Source organism: Cylas formicarius, unplaced genomic scaffold, assembly GCF_029955315.1.
Source record: "Cylas formicarius isolate icCylForm1 unplaced genomic scaffold, icCylForm1.1 PGA_scaffold_9__14_contigs__length_23061073, whole genome shotgun sequence".
Lineage (NCBI taxonomy): Eukaryota > Metazoa > Arthropoda > Insecta > Coleoptera > Brentidae > Cylas > Cylas formicarius.
In genome coordinates, this window is record NW_026844365.1 from 17649484 (window position 1) to 17671260 (window position 21777).

The 21777-nt window shown below is 33.5% G+C and overlaps 1 protein-coding gene across 4 annotated transcripts in view; it reads left to right on the forward strand.

Moving 5' to 3' along the window:
* Positions 1–21777, forward strand: part of LOC132707383 (adenylate cyclase type 2-like) — a 359565-nt gene that overhangs the window by 253610 nt on the left and 84178 nt on the right. For 3 of the 4 annotated variants that reach the window (XM_060679222.1, XM_060679223.1, XM_060679220.1), the window contains exons 8-11: positions 1852–1984; positions 12121–12342; positions 15474–15491; positions 16410–16468. In XM_060679222.1, coding sequence (XP_060535205.1) covers positions 1852–1984; positions 12121–12342; positions 15474–15491; positions 16410–16468 — 432 coding nt within the window. The remainder of the gene's footprint in view (positions 1–1851; positions 1985–12120; positions 12343–15473; positions 15492–16409; positions 16469–21777) is intronic. The other variant, XM_060679219.1, reaches the window with a different exon arrangement.

Sequence of the window (21777 nt, forward strand, 5' to 3'; positions counted from 1 at the left end):
CAATATTCTACAACTTAAATATCAATAACTGACTGATTTCCAGCTCTAATTTAACTTAAACTAATTCATAATTATTTCACTGAACTGTATGTAATCTTCAGGAAAATGAAACTCTGCCTTTTGTAATTTGTGGAGTTTTTTGTGGAACAACAGAGTTCATGTCGATTCTAAAACTTAGATCCTTTCTCATTCATGAATGGCATATATTTTTTTTATCATCAGTTTTCAGGAAATGTTTCGTAATTCAGTATTTCTGTTGGAATTAACATTACCTTCTGCATTAAGGTTTAGAGATTCTTGTAATAAGAATAAACAATAAATAAGAGTAACACTAAAACAACTACATAAGCAGATCAACAGTTAAAAATTTAACAATTTGGAGAATCTAGAAATGTCTAAAATTGAACTAGATATCATAACAGCTTTTAATGGTAAATCTGCATCAACAGATCTTGCAGCTACAAAAGATCCCAGTTCTGCTACCACATCAGCAAGTTGCTATCGAGAAAAATGTTCCTTTATTTTTATACCTTGCTTTAGTTTTTCGGTAATATCTCAGGTTCGACAAGAAATAAAAACTTACGATTTTAATTCTTGCTTTATATTTCAGTCCCTTACAAAAATATTTACAGAGCGCCACCTACCGAGCTCGATAAAACGCCCACAGACATCGTCTGCAGTGTAGCTTATCGACAATCGAAGCCCCTTCTAAATTAACTTTACTTAAAAAAAATCAGAAAAAGAAATAGAAAAATAGGAAATTTACATAATCTCTATTTTCTAAATGAATATTATTCTTTCTTATATTTTGTTTCAAATGGATTCTTCCTGCGTCGGTTGTTGTTGATTCAAACTTGCTAATGTTTCGCCAAATCATCCTGTTGGCTGCTTCAGAACTTAACTGAAACTGGCTAGCATTTTACTCTATACCTACTTAAATATTGTTTGAGGGGGCGGAGCTAATATGGGAATCGTCTCTGATGACTGATTCCCATATTCGTTACAGGTCAAAACCTGCGTCGTGGTTAAGAGTGTTAAGTTGCTTATAGATTTCTATAGATTTTCAGATTTTTCGTTGATAGAACAATCTTAACCGCGAATCAGGTGTTTACCTGTCACCAATATGGGAAAAACCGACGCAGAAGGAATCCATAAGTTTTATTAATAGTATTACAGTAGCCTGTGGAAGTTTCTTTTTGAAAAAAAAAACGATACATTCGTTCTTTTCTACTCTTTTCTACAAAATGGGCATGGTCATGGCCAAATAAACTCGTGTGTCTATTATTTCATTAAAATCCGAAGTTTGTCGGTTCGTTTTCGTTGAATTTTTGTTTTCATAGTGTATTCTTCACTTATTCAATCCTAAATGTTAAAAACACGATTAACTTAGAAATTACACATGTTGGACACTTGCAATGATGGTAAAGTATTTTCTCCATGGAAAAGCTGCTGCTCTTAGAACCCTTGATAAAAACTATCCTTTGCATCCCTGTTTTCACAGTACAAACTACAGCATTTACAGACTTGCTAAACTACACTACTGTACTACTGTTAGATCAAGTCTATAATAATTTCAGATACAAGCTTAAAAACTTACTAGTACATATCAGTAGTACTATGACTCCTTTTTTATTACTCTGAATTGATCTACTTTTTTTGTAAATAGACTATTTTAAATTTACTTCATTTACTTAATTTAGTTAACTTACTCTATGCACAGTTTTGCGACTTTCATCCCTCACGCTCATGTGCAATTTTGCTATTGTATACCCAGGAGTAAAAGTTTTTTTAGTTTGCTAGCATGTAATTCTAATCTACTTTATTATTGCTTGGATCATTTCTTGGTTTCAGGAGAGTCCACATCACGAAAACAACACTGCAGCAACTAGGCGATAGATTTGAAGTAGAACCAGGTAACGGTGCCAGTAGGGAAGGTTATCTCGCCGACCACAAAATTGAAACGTATCTCATCATACCACCAAGGGTAAGCCATTTCTGATGATCATCATGTTTATTTATATTTGAAAATTAAGAAGTTCAAAGTCTAGGTAGTAGTCAAAACAAAAAGAGAAACTGCCCTCAAACGACTGTAGCTATTGTGTTTTTGTATATGACATCAGCGATGGTAATTTGTATTACCAACGTGATGTCATGTATATTATTGCAAAATTAGATTGCATTTGTTTATTTTCGTTTACTAACCGTAAGTTATGAGTTTCAAAATATAAAAATGACCAAGCTTTGTCGTAAAATGGCATGAATTCGTTTTTACTTGGGCATTGTGAAAACACAAGCGTATAAAAGACTGCCCTAACGCCTAATTTTTCAAAGAACAGGCTACTGTAATACTATTTACAAAACATCTGCGTCGGTTGTTGAATCAAATTTACCGACGTTTCGCCAATCATCCTGCAGACTTCTTCAGAGCTTAACTGAAACTGACGCATTCTACTCAGTACCTGCATATATATTTTCTTAGACTTTTAAACTCTATATACCCTAATATACGTTTTATTACTGAATTAGAAACTAATAATAATTTGCCATTCTTAGATATTCCTATCAATAGAAAATCAGACTTAACATTTGGTCATTCTGTTTGCAGAAAACCTACGCACACAGACCGATATCTTAACCCATTGTTACATTACCACCCGGCCCGGTAATCAACTCTTTCTTAGAGAACTCGAGTCAGTGAACCCAGAACTAAAACCCCTTACATCTGCTTTTCTCTGTAATAATTTCCACATTAGAGACGTTTCATCAACAAAGTACACTTCACTAGAATCAAAAGTTGTAAGGAAATATAACGTCCAAACCTATTTACCACTTGCCCAAAAATCTCTCAACATTTTCGATCCGTCAAAGACAAAATTCCATTTGAGATGCCACATGCGGCAAAAAATACATTGGAAAGGAAAGGAAAGAGCCTTAAGACTAAGATAAATAAACCGACGAAGGAGGAATCCAGAAGTTTTGTAAATAGTATTCTAACGCGCTTGCTAAGAAAATCCAAAATTCAAGAACTGAATATTTAAAATAATTTATTTCTATTTGAACTTATATGTCCTACATAAAATTAAAAAAATCATTACAGTAAACTAATATCACTTTTTTTTTCAAAGAAACTTCCACAGGCTACTGTACTACCTTTTACAAAACTTCTGGATTCCTGCTGCGTCTGTTTTTGCTGAGTCGAACTTGCTTTCATTTAGCCAATCATCCTGTTGGCTTCTTCAGAGCTTTCCAGTTTCAGTCAGGAGGAATTCAGAAGTTTCGTAAAGAGTATCACATTATTGTTTACTAAATCAAATTAAAAGCTACAAATTTATTTATTAATTATCTTCGTAATATATAAATATTATTAGTAATTTTTACGTGTGCATTAACGATATAGGACTATAGTATCCGACTGGAATCCTGCAGACGTTTCGCCAAAATCTCACTTGGCATCTTCAATGCTCGCGCTCCGAAAACACTTCGAACACTCGAACTTTCGGAGCGCGAGCATTGAAGATGCCAAGTGAGATTTTGGCGAAATGTCTGCAGAATTCCAGTCGGATGCAGGATTCCAGCCGGAGTTCAACAAGCGAACGGATGATATCCCGGAATATAGTGTCATCACATTTTTCCATTTTTTCCATCCGTGAATCAATACGTGAAAAAAAAAAAAAAAATATATATATATATATATATATATATATATATATATATATATATATATATATATATATATATATCTGAGTTAGTTTTTTGTAAGGCGATTAATAAGAACATAGTTTTCTTTTTGTTTCTTTGAAAGCCGCAACTGCGTGCCATCATTATTTGTTATTAATCTGTTGATAAATACGGGTTCTATAAAGTTATGTGTAAAAATAGCTTTGTCAACCTTCGCTTAGTACTGAATAAAGACGATTTATTATTATTGCTATTAGTGGATAATATTTTCGATCCCACGGCGTCAAGGCAATCCATTAAATATAATCCCCGTGGTATAATAACGGCCTCAATTTGTAACAAATATGGCCGTATAGGATGGTTTTAAAAACGTCCGGTTTCACTAACCACGATGAACAATGAATTGAAAAAAAATTTACAAGAAACAATGTTCTCTTGCAAGCCCAAGCGCAAAAAGCAGATCGAGATTTATTTGAATTTTTTTCTTTAGTTTGATATGTTCCTTTCATGGGCAAACCTCGGAAAATCTGAGAACTCATCCTACACAAAAACAATTCGTGCCCTTTGTTATTGAAATATATGGAAATGCGCGATGAAAAGGTATTCGTGATACTTACAAAGGTTTTTTTTTTCGGGGATACTTTTTTAGCTTTGTTTAATTTTTTATAAAAGTCACGACTAAAAAAATGGGCTTTGTTTTTCACCCGAACTCGCTGAATTTTCTGTTTGTTTAAATAGTCTGTGGAAATAAGGGCAAATAATTCTTCATATTAAATCGTTTAAATCTGGAAGCCAGGCTTTTTATATTTTGGGAGTTTTTGCACATCTTTTCTATCCAAACCATCTGAATAAATCACGTATTGCCCCCTAGAGTGGTGGTTTAACTAGTGTAGAGGGATATCAATTGCAAATTATATACTATTAAATAGGCATGTTTTTTTATCGTTTTTAAATTACTGCGGGATAGAAAGACAGCGGATGATGAAGGCGCTAACAGTGTAATTCTTTTTATTTTAAAAAAGAAATACCCACCGTAGATAAGATTTTAATGGAGCTTGTCCATTATGACAGTATTCCATAGATAACTAGCAACGTTTCATGAACCATTTTAAAAAAAATGGATTTTCATGCGATGAAATTGTTTACTGGTGACAAAAATACTTGAGAAGTTTAAAACAGTACCGAAGAAAGTAGGAGAAAATCTTTTATCTTGTTGACACGTGGATCAATGGAGGTTATATTGTGGCAAGACAAAAATATAACCAGTACTCGCCAAGGTTCCATAGAAGGCCTTTCAAGGTATTAAGGTGCCTTTTTAAAAACACGTGGATGTGGAAAGATAAGTAAAGGAGTTCGTTTCATTTAGCGATTTCCCTATCATTCATAGATTTAACAAGATTGCTTCAGAAAAATCGTCGCTGGGCAGGGCAAGTTTGTAGCGCGTAGGGCGAAGCTGCTTTTTAATATGAAAGGAAAGAACTTCGCGGTTTCGTGTGAAAAAGGGACGCATTGTTTTTCTATCGTGCTCCTGTGGACCACTATGGAACTTTGGCAAAATCGATGTAATTTAATTGTGCATGCACCCTGTATAAAATGTCTTTCACATCTCGTCGAACTTCAAAGTTACAGCAAACATCGGTAAATATCAAAATTTGCACAAATAATTGCTTTGTCGAATGATATTTTTTCAAATATCTCGCGCCCTGTATAATTGGCGAAACATGAAACTCTCACGAGACGGTTTACGATACTGTTCAAATAAAATGATGCCATTTTTAACGGTTTTTTATTTATCGCGAATAATTTAGCCACAAAAACGAAAATTTTATGATATTTAAGATTTTTTGCCCATAAACGACACTACCCTGTATATGATACAATCATTGTTCGAAGTAGATTTTATAGCCCTGGATTTTCCACACATCCTGGTTCAAGTATTTTTTTTTAAATAGGAAATGGTTTTCGAGAAAATAAGTTTTTTCTGAAACCATGCAGTGTGCCGTGATAATCAATGACGTCATGGCGTCTTGACAGCCCCCAAAATACCGATTTCAATATGGATTTTTTCAAATATCCCGAGCAGCGTATGTGATAGACGAAAACCGCAAATACAAAAATTGTAGCTCTTGATGCGGCCTATGACACGGTTTGAACCAATTAGCCATATTTTTTACGATTTTTGATTTGCGGCTAATAATTTACTCTGTAAAAAAAACAATTTTTTAGGTCTTTTAGATTTTTGCTTATAATTTGAAAACCCTGTATATAATCGAAAAAATGCCTGAAATAAATGTTATTGCACTGGATTTTCTGCGTCTGTCGGTTAAAGAATTTTGCCAATCGGATGAACGATTATGGAGGAAAACATATTTTTCTGGAAGCTAAAATTACCAAAAAAAAAAAACTTTCTTTTGTCTCGTAAACAGTTTTTGAAAAATGATGTTCTTTGTAGACCCTTACACGCGCAAATTCTTATTTTTTTAGAATACTACAAATAACCGACACATCCTGTACATAATCAAAAAATTGCCGCAAGTAAATGTTACAGCCCCAGATGTCCCACGTTTCCCGGTATATGAATTTTTTCAATAGGATAATTGGTTTTCGAGAAAATACCTCTTTTCTGAAACCATCCAGTTCACCGTAATAGTAAGTGACGTCATCGATGGTAGATTTTTTCAAATATCTCGAGCGGCGTACGTGACAGACGCAAATCGTAAATACAAAAATTGTACCCCTTGATACGGCCTATAACACTGTTTGGACGGATTACCTATTTTTTGAACGAATTTTGATTTACTTTTAATAATTTACTCTTTAAAAGGACACTTTTCAGGGTCTTTTAGATTTTTGCCCATAATTAAAACACCTTGTACGTAATCGAAGAAATGCGTGAAACAAAAGTTATAGCGCCGGATCTCACACGTATTACGGTTGTAAAATTTTTCCTATCGGATGAATTGTTTTAGTGGAAAAGATGTTTTTCTGGAAGCCAAAATAACAAAAAAAAACAAAAATAAAAAGAAAATACTTCGCGTTATTTAAACAGTCGAAATGCGGGTAAAGACATCTATTTCTCTCCTCAGTCTGAAGACGCAGATTAGGGGCACTTATTACGTGTTTTAATATTGCACGGAATATCGCGAACACCCTGTACAATACTTAAAAACACTTAAACACAAAAGTTTTAGCTGTGTATACGAGCTATATCGTGATGTAAAAGAAACTGACATCTAAAACACAGATTTCAAATTATTGCCAATTTTCAATAACAGGGGACCCATTTTTCAGTATTTGTGAATTTGCGGCGCACCCCGTATATTTTTGAAAAATTGACAAGAAGAAAAGTTTATTGACCCGTACCCTCTGCGCCTTCTGGTTCAAGAATTTTTTCGGTCTTGCAAAAGGTTTTTGGAAAATTGTCTTTTTTGTAGACCCTTGCACATGCGATTTTTATGAATTTTTTGAATACTTCCCGACCCCCCAGGCCCCCCATTTTCAATAGGTTCTGTCGCGGCACAAACCTGCATATATGTGCTAAATATGAAAAGTTTCGAATTTCGGACACTTATCGTGTTTGATAGCAATGTTAAAAAAACAGTCGACAATCACGAAAAAAATATGGATACCGGCGTCCGGTCGAGGCCATTTCTTACAAGCTCATGTATCTCGTGGACGGTTAAAGAGGAGGCAAATTTCAATTTTGCAGCTCCGACGGTTCGAAAGTTATTCAAGAAAAGCCAGAAGACGAGAACGGAGAAGGGAGATGCTGATCATTTCTGTACCAATGGCGATCCCATAGGACCTACCGTAGAATGTTAAAAATACCGGGTGTACCATCTAGAATACAAAGCGATCGACCAAATCTTGAACTGTTTACTGCGGTTAATAATATACTCCCTAAAAGAACAATTTTCAGGGTCTTTTAGATTTTTGTCCATAACTAAAAGACCTTGTATATAAGAATAATAAAAAAGTATATATATAAAAATATATAAATAATAATAAAAAAAAGTTATAGCGCCGGATCTCCCACGTATTACGGTTGTAAAATTTTTCCCTATCGGATGAATGATTTTTAGTTTTTAGTTTTTGACAATCCTAAACTAACATGCACGGTATTTTGCTGGATTGCACAGATTTCATTTTCCTTTGACAGCGTTCTTGTGTTGTTAGCTTGCCTCTTGGAATAGAAATTTTTATTTGCGTTTTGGGTTTGTGGAGGATTTGGGGACCAAACACGCCGTATTGATAAAAAATCTCTCTTTGCGAGACACCCGCTAATGGATCCGCAACCTTGAGAAACATCGGATTCCCCCTTTAAGCGCATGCAAATGCGAGCCTTCTATATTCAAAAAATCGTTGATGCGGAAAATTACGAAATAATATTCGCTTGGCGTAACATTCATCGGTTGTCGTGTTTAAAGTAAGAATTTTCCGGATAGCCAGAGCCTTGATACTTTATAAATAAATATTGCCTTTTCGGTGAGAAAAAATAACGACTGCCTTTTTCGGTGTAACCGGCGAAAACGACTAAAAGCAAAGAAAACAGTTCCGAAGTTGCTTTTAAACACGCGATGCTTCAACTGAACGCAGCTCAGTCTTAATTTTAGTATGGAGAATGGGGACAATCGGATTTTCAATAAACGTGTCACTAATTCCTAATGCAAATAGAATATTTAAAATTGCCGGTGGTTTGGTTAATAAATATCAGATGCAACCGTTCTGTAAAACGGGCGCCCAAAAAATATCTCACTGGGATTTAGACGACAAATAACTCTGTAATAAAGAAAGGTATTCTTGTTTAAAGTAAAGAAAAAATTATGAAGTAAAAGTACTATTTAATTACCAAACTAACGTCATTTTCTAATATTCTGTTTATCCTAGAAATTAGGAGAATCCTTTTTTAAACCCCCTGTATACTTTTTAAAATTGGGGTACCAGTGTAAAACCTAAAATAAGCCTAACAGTAACTAATTTTGAAGTGCTTTATTCTGCAAATTTGCCAAACATTCTTTATCAAAATATAGGTGCACGAAAAAGAAAATCGTATTGATGAATTTTGCCTTTGGACTTCACTTGAATTGTTTTTTGCTTTGGATTTCTTACCTGAATTTATGCTCAATCCAAGTTTTCCGTATGATCCGTGATTTTCTACGCACACTCATTTTAATCCAATTTACGCCTAATTTAAAAAAAAATAAGCAAAAGGTTTTCTAGATTAATTTAAAGTTGAAGTTAAATAAAACAGGAACTCTTTAAAATTGAAAAATTTGGTAATCGCAAGCCCACAACTTATGAGAAATAATTTTAAGACGGTGAAGCATTTACCTAGCTAAAGTATTTTAATAGAATGTCATGAAGTCACTTAACAATAAGAATTAAAGAAAAAACTTAAGACTTGAAATAAAAACATGGAAGTTAAGGATATTGGAATCTCGGAGAAAATGATAATGAGTGTTGGTATTTTTAAAAGATCATTTGTGGAAGAATTTATCATGGACAATTCGGAAATATTCTGAAGAAAATGTGCAGAGTCAGATCATATACCGGGTGACACAAGTAGTGGGAAGACCATATAACTTTTAAACGCCTTAAGGTAGCGATTTGAAATTTGGAAAGGTTAATATAGGCTGAATGTCCAATTTTTTGACAATATGTAATGCACTTCCGATTTGAGCGGAAACTACTTTCGAATTTTAAATGGAAAACCTATACTTTTTTGCATTTATTATTCAGGAGATCATTCTACGTAGGATAGGATGGTTTTTCTCGCTTTTTTTTGTTTTTTAATTTTTTTATTTAATTTTAAAAATTGTGGCTAGGAGGCTGTGACCGTCATAACCGGTTCACCTGATCATATGAAAAATTGTAAATGAAACTTTCTTTAATAGCATAATGTAATGAACTATTAATTTTTTAGGATAACCTAGTTTTTTCAAATTTCACCCTAGTGGTAACATAAACTTTTTAAAACTGGTACTTGTTTTGCAACATTTGGACACTAAAATTTTCAAAATCCGTTTAAAAATAAGCTCACAAAAAGGAAAAAACCAGATAAGTAAATACATTTTTATAAAAACAAAATATTACTTAGGCAAGATGCTATTTGATAAAACTAGGTTATCCTAAAAAATTATTAGTTCATTCCATTAAATGCTATTTGCCATTAGACAAGTAAAGAAAAGTTTAATTTACAATTTTTCCCATGATCAGGTGACCCAGTAAACAGTATTTATAATGGTCACAGCCTCCTAAACATAATTTTCAAAAATTAAATAAAGATTTAAAAAACAAAAAGAAATGAGAAACACCTACTTAGAATGATCTCCTGAATCCAAAAATGCAAAAAAATAGGTTGACTGTTGGACATTCAGCCTATATTAACCCTCCCAAATTTCAAATCGTTATCTCAAGCTGTTTAAAAGTTATAGAGTGTTCCCACTTTCTTGTGACACCAGGTATATAACTAGAAAAGAAGATTGAAAGGAGACCAAAGAGAAAATTGCATTTTGCACTCCACCAACCCTGTTTAAATTGCTGATTAGACATAACAATCTAGTATTTGTCCTCTCTGTGGCGATTGTTGCTACAAATGTGAAGCTTTGCATAACAGTGGTCAGCTGACTTCAAATATCTTAGAATATCCTAACTATAAAAGATCCAACTTACCTGATCGACATCATTCTGTATAAGCTAAGGCGCATCTGAGAAACTGATTAACTAGTGCATCATCTCCTTAGTTTGTATCGTATAGTAGACCGTTTTATTTGGCACCCGGTGTACGTGGTCTTAATAGTAAAACAACAATGTTTTTCATACTGTGATACTAACATAAAATGAATATGCGGCAAGTGAAACATTGTTATCAAATAATATAAATGATGGTGAATTGTTTCCAAAGTCTTCTATCGTTTCGAAATTTCGAAATAGGGATGATCAATTGCACGGTGGTAGTGTTTTGATAGCTGGTAGGAAGATATGGGAAAGGTATAGAATATATTTGTCATGCACGAATTCTCTTAGTTGGCCATAATATTACACATTTGAATGATTGTCATCATAATAACTTTAACGATCAGCAGTTCCATATGTTCCTAAATGTTGTTGAATTTTTTTCGTTGTTAAAGCACCATTAGTTTTATCGAAGTAGACGCCCATCATCTCCCGTTAAGAATCACAGTGTCATTTAGTGTTCATTCTTTTCCAAGTTTCAACTTCGGGAAGGCTAATTTTGATTCGATGTACCAAATTGATATTCATGTTTCAGAGTATATAACCCGAAATTCCCTGAATTTCTACGTAGACAATACCCATAATAACCATTATAGTCATTCACCAATGATTCTCATGTGAAAATTGTATAATCAATTCCGATCAGAGTGTGATTTATCTCATGTATCGTCGGTTGGGAAGCTTAAATTTAAACTCTTTGAAATATCGAATTAATTATTCAATTATAAACTTGAATTTCTTATGTAGTTCCCAAATTACTCTGTAAATGGAAGTAATTCTATTGAGTTTGTAATTAAACAAATAATAGTATATTATGCAACAAGTGCGGTAAACGGCATTTGATTCAAGAGTTTATTTGACACGAACTGGGTGCAGCGGAGCGAGTGTTTAATAAACGAGTGACTTAAAAAGTTTACTGTTACGTGTTGCATACTATACTTTTTCTACGACCGTTCGTTTTTGGATACATTTTCGCCAAACAACGCGAATACATTGACTGACATGGCCGTCAGAATTGACAAACGTCAAATTGAAGGCGTAGGAAATATCTCCGAAATCATCCGATTGCTCCCAAACCCGTGCGGTAAAATGCCGGAAATATCCGAAGTGGCTCGGATCCGTTGGAAACTAAACTGACATGGTAAAATGACGCTTCCCGCACGCTAGATAAACTTAGGACGTTCGATTTCTTAAACCAATTCTCTTTATTCTGTTATTAATTTAGCCATTTTTTTTATTAGAGTGGATCCCAGATTTTTTTTTATTTAATACATTGAAAAATTAACTAGACCTAGAATTTTTTTTCACCTTCACCACCTACACATCTATTTCTATTGCGAGAAAAAGACCGTTGAACTGAGGAGGCTTTTACTTGATGAAAATCCATTTATAACAATACATTAGAACTTAAAGTTCAGATTTTCACGAAACTATTAATTTTGTTCTTATTTATTTTGAAAAAGACCGTTGCCAAGCACTACTTCATACGTGAGTGAGCCAGTGAAAGCACCATCGACACAGTCTAGTTGAGCTTGCTTTAAATTTTAGGAGTATTGTTTGCGTTGTCTAGTGTTTTTTTCAGTAATTATTAAGAATTAAGGAACTCCAAGGGGGTAATTGCTATATCCAGTGTTTTTACAAAATGCTTCAGAGCATACAAATGAAATAACACGGAACAACACCATTCAAATAAATCGTTCTTTTCAGAAAGAATCCGAAGTGCAAAACGGTAACCTAAAACCCGCCAACCACAACTCGGAAAGGAACAACAGTATCGGGGAGGGAGGAATCGGGATAGCGACCCCTGGCGGCTTACCGACTCGCGCCAGACCCTCTAGCAAGATGACAAAATACGTCGAATGTTGGGGAGCGGACAAACCTTTTGCGAATATTGCCGAGTCGACGCTGGCCAAAAACATCGAGTTAACGGTACGCAAACGAAATTTTTGGTTACTGAGTTTGGATATTTCGTTATTTTTTTCAGATTTAATTTCAAAATCTTAATTAATCTCCGCGATATCAGTGACAGTTCTTGAAATTAAAAGCAATTCAGATATTAAAAATATAATGAAAAAAAAACGTGAATTTATTCGCCTCATTTTCGGGTGAAGTGTTTCACCACCTAAGTTAATGGTGAAAATGAAGATCCAAGTAACATAATATATTGTGATTGTATGATTCGAAAAACGTTCTTATAGATATTCTACTCGAGAATATTCTGAAGGAACTTGAAAAATTCGAGGATCACTTCCAATAGGCCAATTATTTTGTGTACAGGATTTTCCCATACCTATTTAAAATTAATTTTAATCGCTTAATAACATTCTAGCATAAATAAAGCATTTATGTAATGGGGTAATTCAATATTTTTATTAATGACCTAGTTAAACAATAACAACCTAACAAACAGAAACACCTGAGGAAGTATATTAATTTGCTTAAAATAAAGGATTAAATATAAAATGTCAGTTTCAGCAGTACTTAATAAATTATCTAAAAATGTAAATATCACGAAACGAATAGAACAAATAAAATAACAAACTAACATAAATCTCGATCTCGGACTAAATCGAGCAAATTTTCAGAAAAATGTCTTACTTTAAATTAAGTTAATTCTTTACAAAAAAATAATAGGAAAATTAACTTAAAAAACAAAAATAATTAAAGTTTTAAATAATCTGAAATTGTGTTTTTATTATTCAAAAATTAAATCAGATATCCAATGTAACTCAATATCCCTCTGTTTCTAAATTTCTAATTTTTATTGATAATATTCCTTTTTTGTGTATTTTTTCTTTCTACTCGTGTCGATAATTTATCTGTATTGCTATAGGTGTGTTTCAATATTTTTCGTTTGGTTAAAAACTTGGATTTGAGTCTTATTTTTGTTGAGTCGATGTTATTTTTAGTGTTACCCATTTCTGCATCTGCTTGTACAGTTATACACACTCCTATAGAGATTGCTCTTGACTTATTCTTACAAATTAAGCACTCAGAAATTACATAACACCCTACTGTAGGATAAAATTGTATTACCTGCATTGCCAAAGAATCATCTGCATCTAAAATATTGAGAGCTCTGCAGGCTCCAAAATATTAGATAATTACATATGAGTTTTTAATTATGCAATGTATAATATGATTTAATATAATATGATTTACAAATTTTAACGTGATATTATTTCTAAGCACCAATATTACTCCCACTAATAAAAAAATAGGTACAAAATTCGAAACGTAGGCCGCTACTCCGGCTTTTTACTATAAAGTACAAAAAGATGTTCTCCCTTGCATATATTTTTTTTGCAATGTAATTAGTAACTTTGCACCCTTTCGAAGGTCTTTTTGTTGTCTAGAAATATGATAAGACTTTCATTCGCTTTTTTATTTTTTTTATTCTGTATTCCGATGTCTCCTAATTATATTTTTATTTCACCTGATTTTAAATTCCCCTCATTCAAGAATAATTATAAAAGTGAACATTTTCATCACATTTCAAGAATCAGGGTGTAAATTAAATGCGTTCAGATTTTCCAGCCAGCCTAAAATAATTTCGGTTGATCTTCAATTTGTCTCTTCGTCTTTGTCAACGGCTCACTACATATTTTATGTTCAGAAATAAAAAATTAATAAAAAGATATTTTGAATGATTGGCCAGGACCTTTCCAAAATTTAAAAAAAATCCCAGCTTCAAATATTTCTTTAAAAGTTCCCGTAATTTGTTTTCTTGAAAAGTGTACCTGTTATTTCTTTAAACGTTTGGAATGTTTATTACACTAGAAAATCTGTTATGTTATCAGTATCGTATAAACGAAACTATTACACATCCATGTTGTCCATAATTCTAAATATGAAAGAACCTGATATAGCGACCTTACTTCATTGCATACTAACAATTCCGGTTCTAAAAAGATTGTCTTCAGTCTATAACATTATCGGAAAAGACTATCCAATTTAGTAGTTCAATAAATCCAAATTAAAAGAAAGCAAAAATCTTTTAATTGCCTTAGGATTTTAGGAACTTTGTTCTTCTCATATATTTCTTCACAATAATTACGAATAAATGACTTTAATCCTTAGATTTTTAGCTGATAACCTAAAGCTTGATAGCCGTAAATGGCAGTAAGTTGGTGGCCATATTATTTGGAGCACAAAAACAGATAGACTAGCTAAAAAATCATCTACAATTAACAATGAATGGTGAAGAATATAAAACCAAAGCAAAAAATCTGAGGCTATGGAGTCAAACCAAAACTAACCTATGACTCACAAAACATGTCAATTGGTTCTGTCAATACTCCTTTAGATTGCTAAGCAAACTCAACCTGCATTGTGAAATAAGGGTAAAGATTAAACGATAAAATTATCTTTGTCTGAGTTATTAATTATATCCCGGTTATCATTATCATCATTCAGTGTAAAGGCTTTAATGGGGAGGGATAATGACAGACTCCATAAAGTTCTTACAATGTTAGAAAAAACTACTGCAAAAAATAACGCGGTTGCTAGACACACACTGAATTATTTAAAAATTGTTTTTCATACTATGTTTCTAAATTACCAATATTATTGGTATGACTTGTATAAGGACTTTTTTTTTTAATAATAGAGACACAAAACTAATAATAACTAACACTCCAATCATCTCTTAATAATATTAGAAAAAAGATGTATGATGGAATGATGGAAATCTGTTTCAATCTATAAGCACTCCTTATATTATATAATCATTCCGATAACACCTGGTATTGTAAATACAAGGAATTTTGAATGTCGGTGGTAGTGCCAGACGGCATTCTCATTTATGGTGGCACGAAACCACTGTCGATGTTATGCTATCATCGAGGTCTTTCTTTAAAAACAATATGAACTATTTGCTATAAGACTGTGCATAGCAGAAGCTTATTATATAACTCGCGTGCGTTCTGTCACCAACCTTGGCCCAAAATGTAATATTTTTCAGAGATTTAAAAGTAAACCCCCCGCCATAATTCACTTAGACAAGTAATATATCTTACTGTTTTTACGTACGAGACGTAAATTTTTATTTTCCATTTCAGTTTCCGACGTACTTACAGGTCTCTCGGTAAACCTATTTGTTTTTGCATTGCGGCGCTTCATTTAGATATACAAAAAGTTAACCCGACTAGCGCGACGAAGCCACAGCATTTTGTGTTTCCGCTTTTGTCCGCCTAAATTATAACGAAGAAAAAAGACCGCTTTAAAAGTTCTGTTTTGTGTTTGTCCGTTATTGTTTTTCTTGCATTTCGTAAAATAAATCGCGTTCCACTTTTGTTCCGCTGGAATGGTAGCTATAGACCACGCCGGATTTAAAATATAGTTTTTAATTTTCATAAAAATTGGGATAAGAACACGAAGCGTTAAGGTGCTTTGAAACAAACAAACAAATATTTGATAATTCGGTTTGTAAAGTATTTACTACGTTTTGATCCAGATATTTGTCCCTTGGGCCAATACTAATTCTAATAATTATACATTATAAATTGCAATAATCGTTTTCTCAAAAATTTTTTTAGGGTCTTGAATGGGGTATTTAAAAAGTTTTTCAATATTCTCATCGACGCTCCTAAATGGAAAAAAGTTTTGATAAATTATATTTAAGAGCTACTAGCGATATCAAAACCGTGACTAAATTTGCATTTTTCTCTTTAAAATCCCTCTTTTGTCGTTGTACTGAGACATATATGTATCGCTTGTCAATATCCGGACCCCTTGCATCAACATTGTAAGCGAGCTAACTTTTCGGCGGATAAAACTCGTACAGCAAGAAATTTTTTACAGATTTGCGCCTGAACATTTTTTAAATGTTTCTAGAGACATTTTTACGTTGAAAAGGATTGAGTGATTTATATTACGAATAATTTTGTCACACCGCTAACATGACTGACATAAATTTTAACGCTTAACATAGTCTAAAGAAGTGCCCAACCCGCTTAATATGTGATAATAATTTGTTTGTTTAATAATATTTTTAGACCCTCGGGATGATAGAGTCGAACTTGCTGCCAGACAGGTCTACATGCATCGAATGCAAGTAAGTTTTTTAGTAGTTGCTTGTAGATTTCATTCAACCGCCTATAATGAAACAACAGGTACGAGTACTCCTACAATAACCTATTATTAAAACAGTTATGAGCAGGTGTACCAATGACAGTAATAAGCAGTCAATAGGACATCCTCCGAAAAGACGAAAAGCGTTCAATGTTGTGCTGCCCTAGAGTATTTATAAATGTCAAATAATCTCATTAGACTAGCAGTTTTTTTCTCATTTTACTTAATTTATAAAACCTCTAGTAATTGTTCAAACTTGGATCGTTATTGTTGGGCTGTTGGTTAGCCAAATAATGATTTACCCAAAAAAAGCAAAAAATGAAAAACGATTTTTACTCTTGGGGAATATCATCGAAATACAGGTTTTTCTTCAGCTTTATGTTACATTTGGTTTGGTTTTAACGTGGATAATAATTTACTTTTCAAATTTTTTAACATTTGTAAAAAAAATTTCCAATGATATTGAACTAGCTGTTGCAGAGATATAGAATTCGAACTAATATCGGAACGTATGAAAATAAAACAATTGGAGAAAACAATCAATGTGGCTATAAATTCAGAGACCACTCAGGAAACAGAGTTCATAGAGATTTCAGATCAAATCTACAGCTACAATAAATTATCTGACATTTATAAATATTTAATGAAATTCTAATCACTTGTTTATATTGAAAATTGTGTCGCTTAGAATAGGACTGGAGTTCTGGTCCAATTTCTATCCTTTGCTCTAGTCGGAATAAAGAAAATAAAGAGAGGGTCCACAGAAATGGAGTCGCATGGTTCAAAACACAAGTATAAGCTAAATTTCAAAAAAGCCAAGAGAAAGAATTGAAGTGAACTGTTAGTTGCTAAGAGTCAGCGAGTGTCTTGGTGTCTGAAAATTTCGTTACTTTAAAGAAATCTAGTGAAACCAAATTAACAAACTAAAACTAAATAGCGCTTTATATTCCCATTGAAATATATAATGAGATTAACACACTTTTCCTGAGTTTTTATTATTTTCAATATAATAATAATTTATAAGTAAATGCAAAAATACGTTGTTTTATGTATTTTAGAAAAAAGCAGACATACCTATACCGATATTACTTACAAAAAATTCTTAGATGCTTTTAAAGCACCAAAAATTAAAACACCATTTTTTTCTTTCTTCAGATTATAGATTTTTTTGGGATTTGCACCAAATTCTTAAAAATGGATCTACTCGGTTATTGAACCCACCCTTTCAATTCGGAATGTGAATGGAATATTATTTCCAAATAATTCTTAAGAATTTGAGAAACAAAAATTTACATTACATTTTTCAAAGCAACTTCCACAGGCTACTGTAATGCTAGTTACAAAACTTGTAGATTCTTTCTGCGTCGGTTGTTGTTGAATCGAACTTGCTGATGTTTAGCCCATCATCCGGTTAACTTTTTCTGAGCTTCAATATATTTATCGAAGCCGTTGAGAAGAAAGCCCTTTACTTTCGTTACTTGGCCTCATAGTCAAGAATTACTATTAAACTCTATCAGACCTAGCATTGGGTCAACCTGTTTACAGAAAACCTAATCAGACAGACAGTTTAATGCATTGTCACTCTTTCGTTTACAGAGCTGTAACACTATCTCACTCCGAGTCACTGAACCCAAAATTAATACACTTTACATCTGCTCTTCTCTCTAATAATTTCCACATTCAAGATTAAGCGTTCCATCAAAAAAGTACACTTCACCAAAACATTCGAGAGACAATGAGCACGAAAGCAACCCCACAGTTAACACTATAGTCCTTCCTTATATTCTAAACATCACTGACCACATATCAAAAGTTCTTAAGAAATATAACGTCAAAACGTCAAACCAAAAATCTCTCGGCATATTCCATCCGTCAAAGACTAAATTCCGTTTGAGATACCAGGAGTTTACAGCATTCCGTGCATATGCGGAAAAAATACATTGGAGACATCGGACGAAAAATATCAATTACACTCAGAACGCGAAAAAGCCTTGATACTTGTCTTCCGGTCTCTCCAATGTATTCTTTGCCGTATATGCATGGAATGCTGTAAACTCCTGAAACGGAATTTTGTCTTCGACGGATCGAAGATGTTGAGAGATTTTTAGATAAGTGGTAGCGCTGGTTTTGACGTTAGAGCCTTAAGACAAATAAACTCATCAGTAGTTGCCGAACACAATTCTACCAGCAACCAAACAATCTTAACCGCAACTCAGGATTTTACCTGTTGCCAATATGGGAATCAGTCATCCGAGACAACGTTCATGCCCTTTCTTTAGCTCCGCCTCAATCAATGTACCGGGTGGTCCAAATTTGAGGGGCCTCTGTGGCTTTAAGCATTTGCAACATAGTTAGCCCAAAACTACATCTTACCTGCTCGATTTTCGAGAGAGGTCAAAAACTGAAAACCTCATCGTGATATGTCAAGGCGTGTTTGAGCTACAGGGTGATTCTCAAAAATCTGCAATTTTAAAGGCCCTCTATAACTTTTTTAATTGTAAGAAAAGAGTTTTAGAAAAAAAAATTTCAAGATATTTTAGGTGTTTTGTCTTAGAGCCTTTAGTTCCCGAGATATCACACAAAGTTATATTTCCTTAAATGGGATACCCCCAATGTTTCTAAAAAATCAGTTTTCTAATAAAATTTCCTCTGCCGATGTACCATGTACCCATTTTTATTAAATAGTTTAAAAGATATTAGCAATTTGCAATATGTAGATGACATTTTATTGTTTTTTTCTTAATACAAAATCAAGTTGGGTACGATACGAAGGGACACAGCAATCTCGTACTTCTAGTTTACAATAATTACCAACCCTAAAATACTAAACGGAAAGAAAATTATTGCCGAATGCTGTAAGAAGTGCCTCTTCCAATTCCTTTCTAGTAGTTGGGCGATTTCGAAATTCAAGGTTTTCGATTCTCCCCCACAAAAAGAAGTCGCAAGGGGTCAGGTCTGGAGACCTGGGGGGTCAATATATAGGACCTTTATTTCCGATCCAGTTTTCGGCAAACACATTATTCAGCAAATTAGTTATGTCTCATGCATTGTGAAGAGATGCACCGTCATGTTGAAAGTATAGCTCATTATTTTGCTGACGTGGAAAATTGTCAATAAACGGAATTACCTGCTCGTCGAGAATTTGTTGGTATCTTTCGGCATTTAAATTTCTATCAAAAATATAGCCCAATAATTTGTCCTCTATAGATACGTATCCATACCTTAAAACTGAACCTTCCCTGATTCGCTTATTCCACAATAATATGCTGTTTCCAGTAGTAGCAGTTATACCTGGTGAATATTCCGTCATTAAAAATCGTTGCCTCATCCGTCCAAATAGCTTTCCTGCCAAATCGGGGTCTTCTTGGCATTTATTTAGGTACCATCTGCAAAGTGCACGTCTTGGAGCGAAATCTCTTGATGCATCACCCGTCGGGATCGATAGGGCCTAAACTTGTGCTTTTTAAACACCCGCACGCATTGCTGCATTGCAAGTATTCGGGTTAATTTACATTTCTCCCAGAATCGTTAGTTCTTCCAACTCTCTATCTCTGGCTAGGCTTTTATACGTCCTAGGCCACGGTTTTGTAAAAGATCCGTATTCTTGTAGATGACGTTTTAACTTCAAAAATATTTTTGAACTAGGGTGCCTTCTTTCCGGATATCTCCGGAAATATAGGTTTAACGCCGTCTGCTTTCAATATAACATTTTATCATGTCTTACTTTTCAAAGTTTTCAAACATTTTTGTAGCTTGACGCCACTTTTGACACTTGGGCTTCTCTATCATGGCAATTGTTTTTATATGATCATAGCTACCTAGATAGATATCGTAAAACTGTATAGGTCAGAGTTAAGCACAGCCTACTATGGTAATTATTTATAATTGCAGATATCTCTTTAACAACTTAATAATAATAATTATATTGCACATCGTTTGACATGAAATTTTATTTTTTTTTAAAATGGGGTATTCCATTTTAAAAAATGTAACTTTGTGAACTAAAGGCTTTAAGACCAAATCGGTGAAACCGATGGATTTGCCCTCAAAAACTCTTCAAAAAATGCTTTTAATAAAAATCTCTATCTTTATAAATAAAAAGATTATAGAGGGTTTTTAGAAACGCACATTTTTAAGAATCACCCTGTAGCTCAGAAACTCTTTGACGTATCATCATGCGGTTTTTAGTTTTCGACTTCTCTCAAAAATCGAACCCATAACATGCAGTTACAACAGTTGCATAACAGTTTCGGGTTTACTATGCTGCAAATGCTTAAAGCCAATGAGGCCCCACGAAAAGTTAATTAACGCTTAGGATCATAACACATAGTTATTTTGATCGTATAATTCAAAAATGGTATAATAAAAGTAAAGTATATAAAGTAAGAAATGAAATTAAGAATTGTATTTAAAAAACTGTAGAACCTTTACTTGGACATCCTGTATAATGTTGAGTTTTTCAGTATGATCGTTTCGGCAAAGTCTTTAAAAATTAATCAAACACAATTTGGTTGAAATAGCGCGAAGAGAGCACGGTAGCTACCTATCAAATTTTTAAGAGCGAAAACTTCGGTAATACGCGAGGAACCGTAAACATAAAAATAAAAACTGACACTCTAGTCGCGTTTCCGAAACAAAATGCTCTCGACCTGTCCCGTTAAGAGGAAAACATTTATTTGCGATCGTAAACTTCCGAAAAAGACGAGACGCTGCGAACTTCCGTACCCTCTTTCCGCATGAAACGTTGATAGTTTTATTTGCCGTTCTGATAAAAAAAAAGTAAACGATGTACATTTTCATTCGGTTCATTTCGAACCGTGCGGTACGGTGCTCAAATTATTGGAAGTGATCCTGTCGAAAATCCAATTCGCCCAATAGAAATTTATATACAGCGACAGTTGACGGTGACCATGCGTGAAGGGTATATATGTGGAAATAAGCTTACCTCTCGACGCTCCCGTTACAATCTTTTCGTGATTCGTTACAATGACAGGTGTCAGGTTACGAATATAATCCAGTTACTAACCAAAAAACACTTTTTTAACAGCACAAAAACGAAAAAACAAGAAATGCAAACTTAACACCCAAAAGTTTTGAAGCACCAATCAATAATATTAACAATTAAAAAAAACATATACTTGCTTGCATAAAAATCGGTCCATTGTGAACTTCAGTTTCATTTATTTTTTAGAAACTGATCAGATGAAAAAAATATGTTATTTGAAAGACAATTTAATATGCTTTAATGCGAGTTTAAATTGATTAAAATTTATTTTTGCTTTTTAGGTTTAG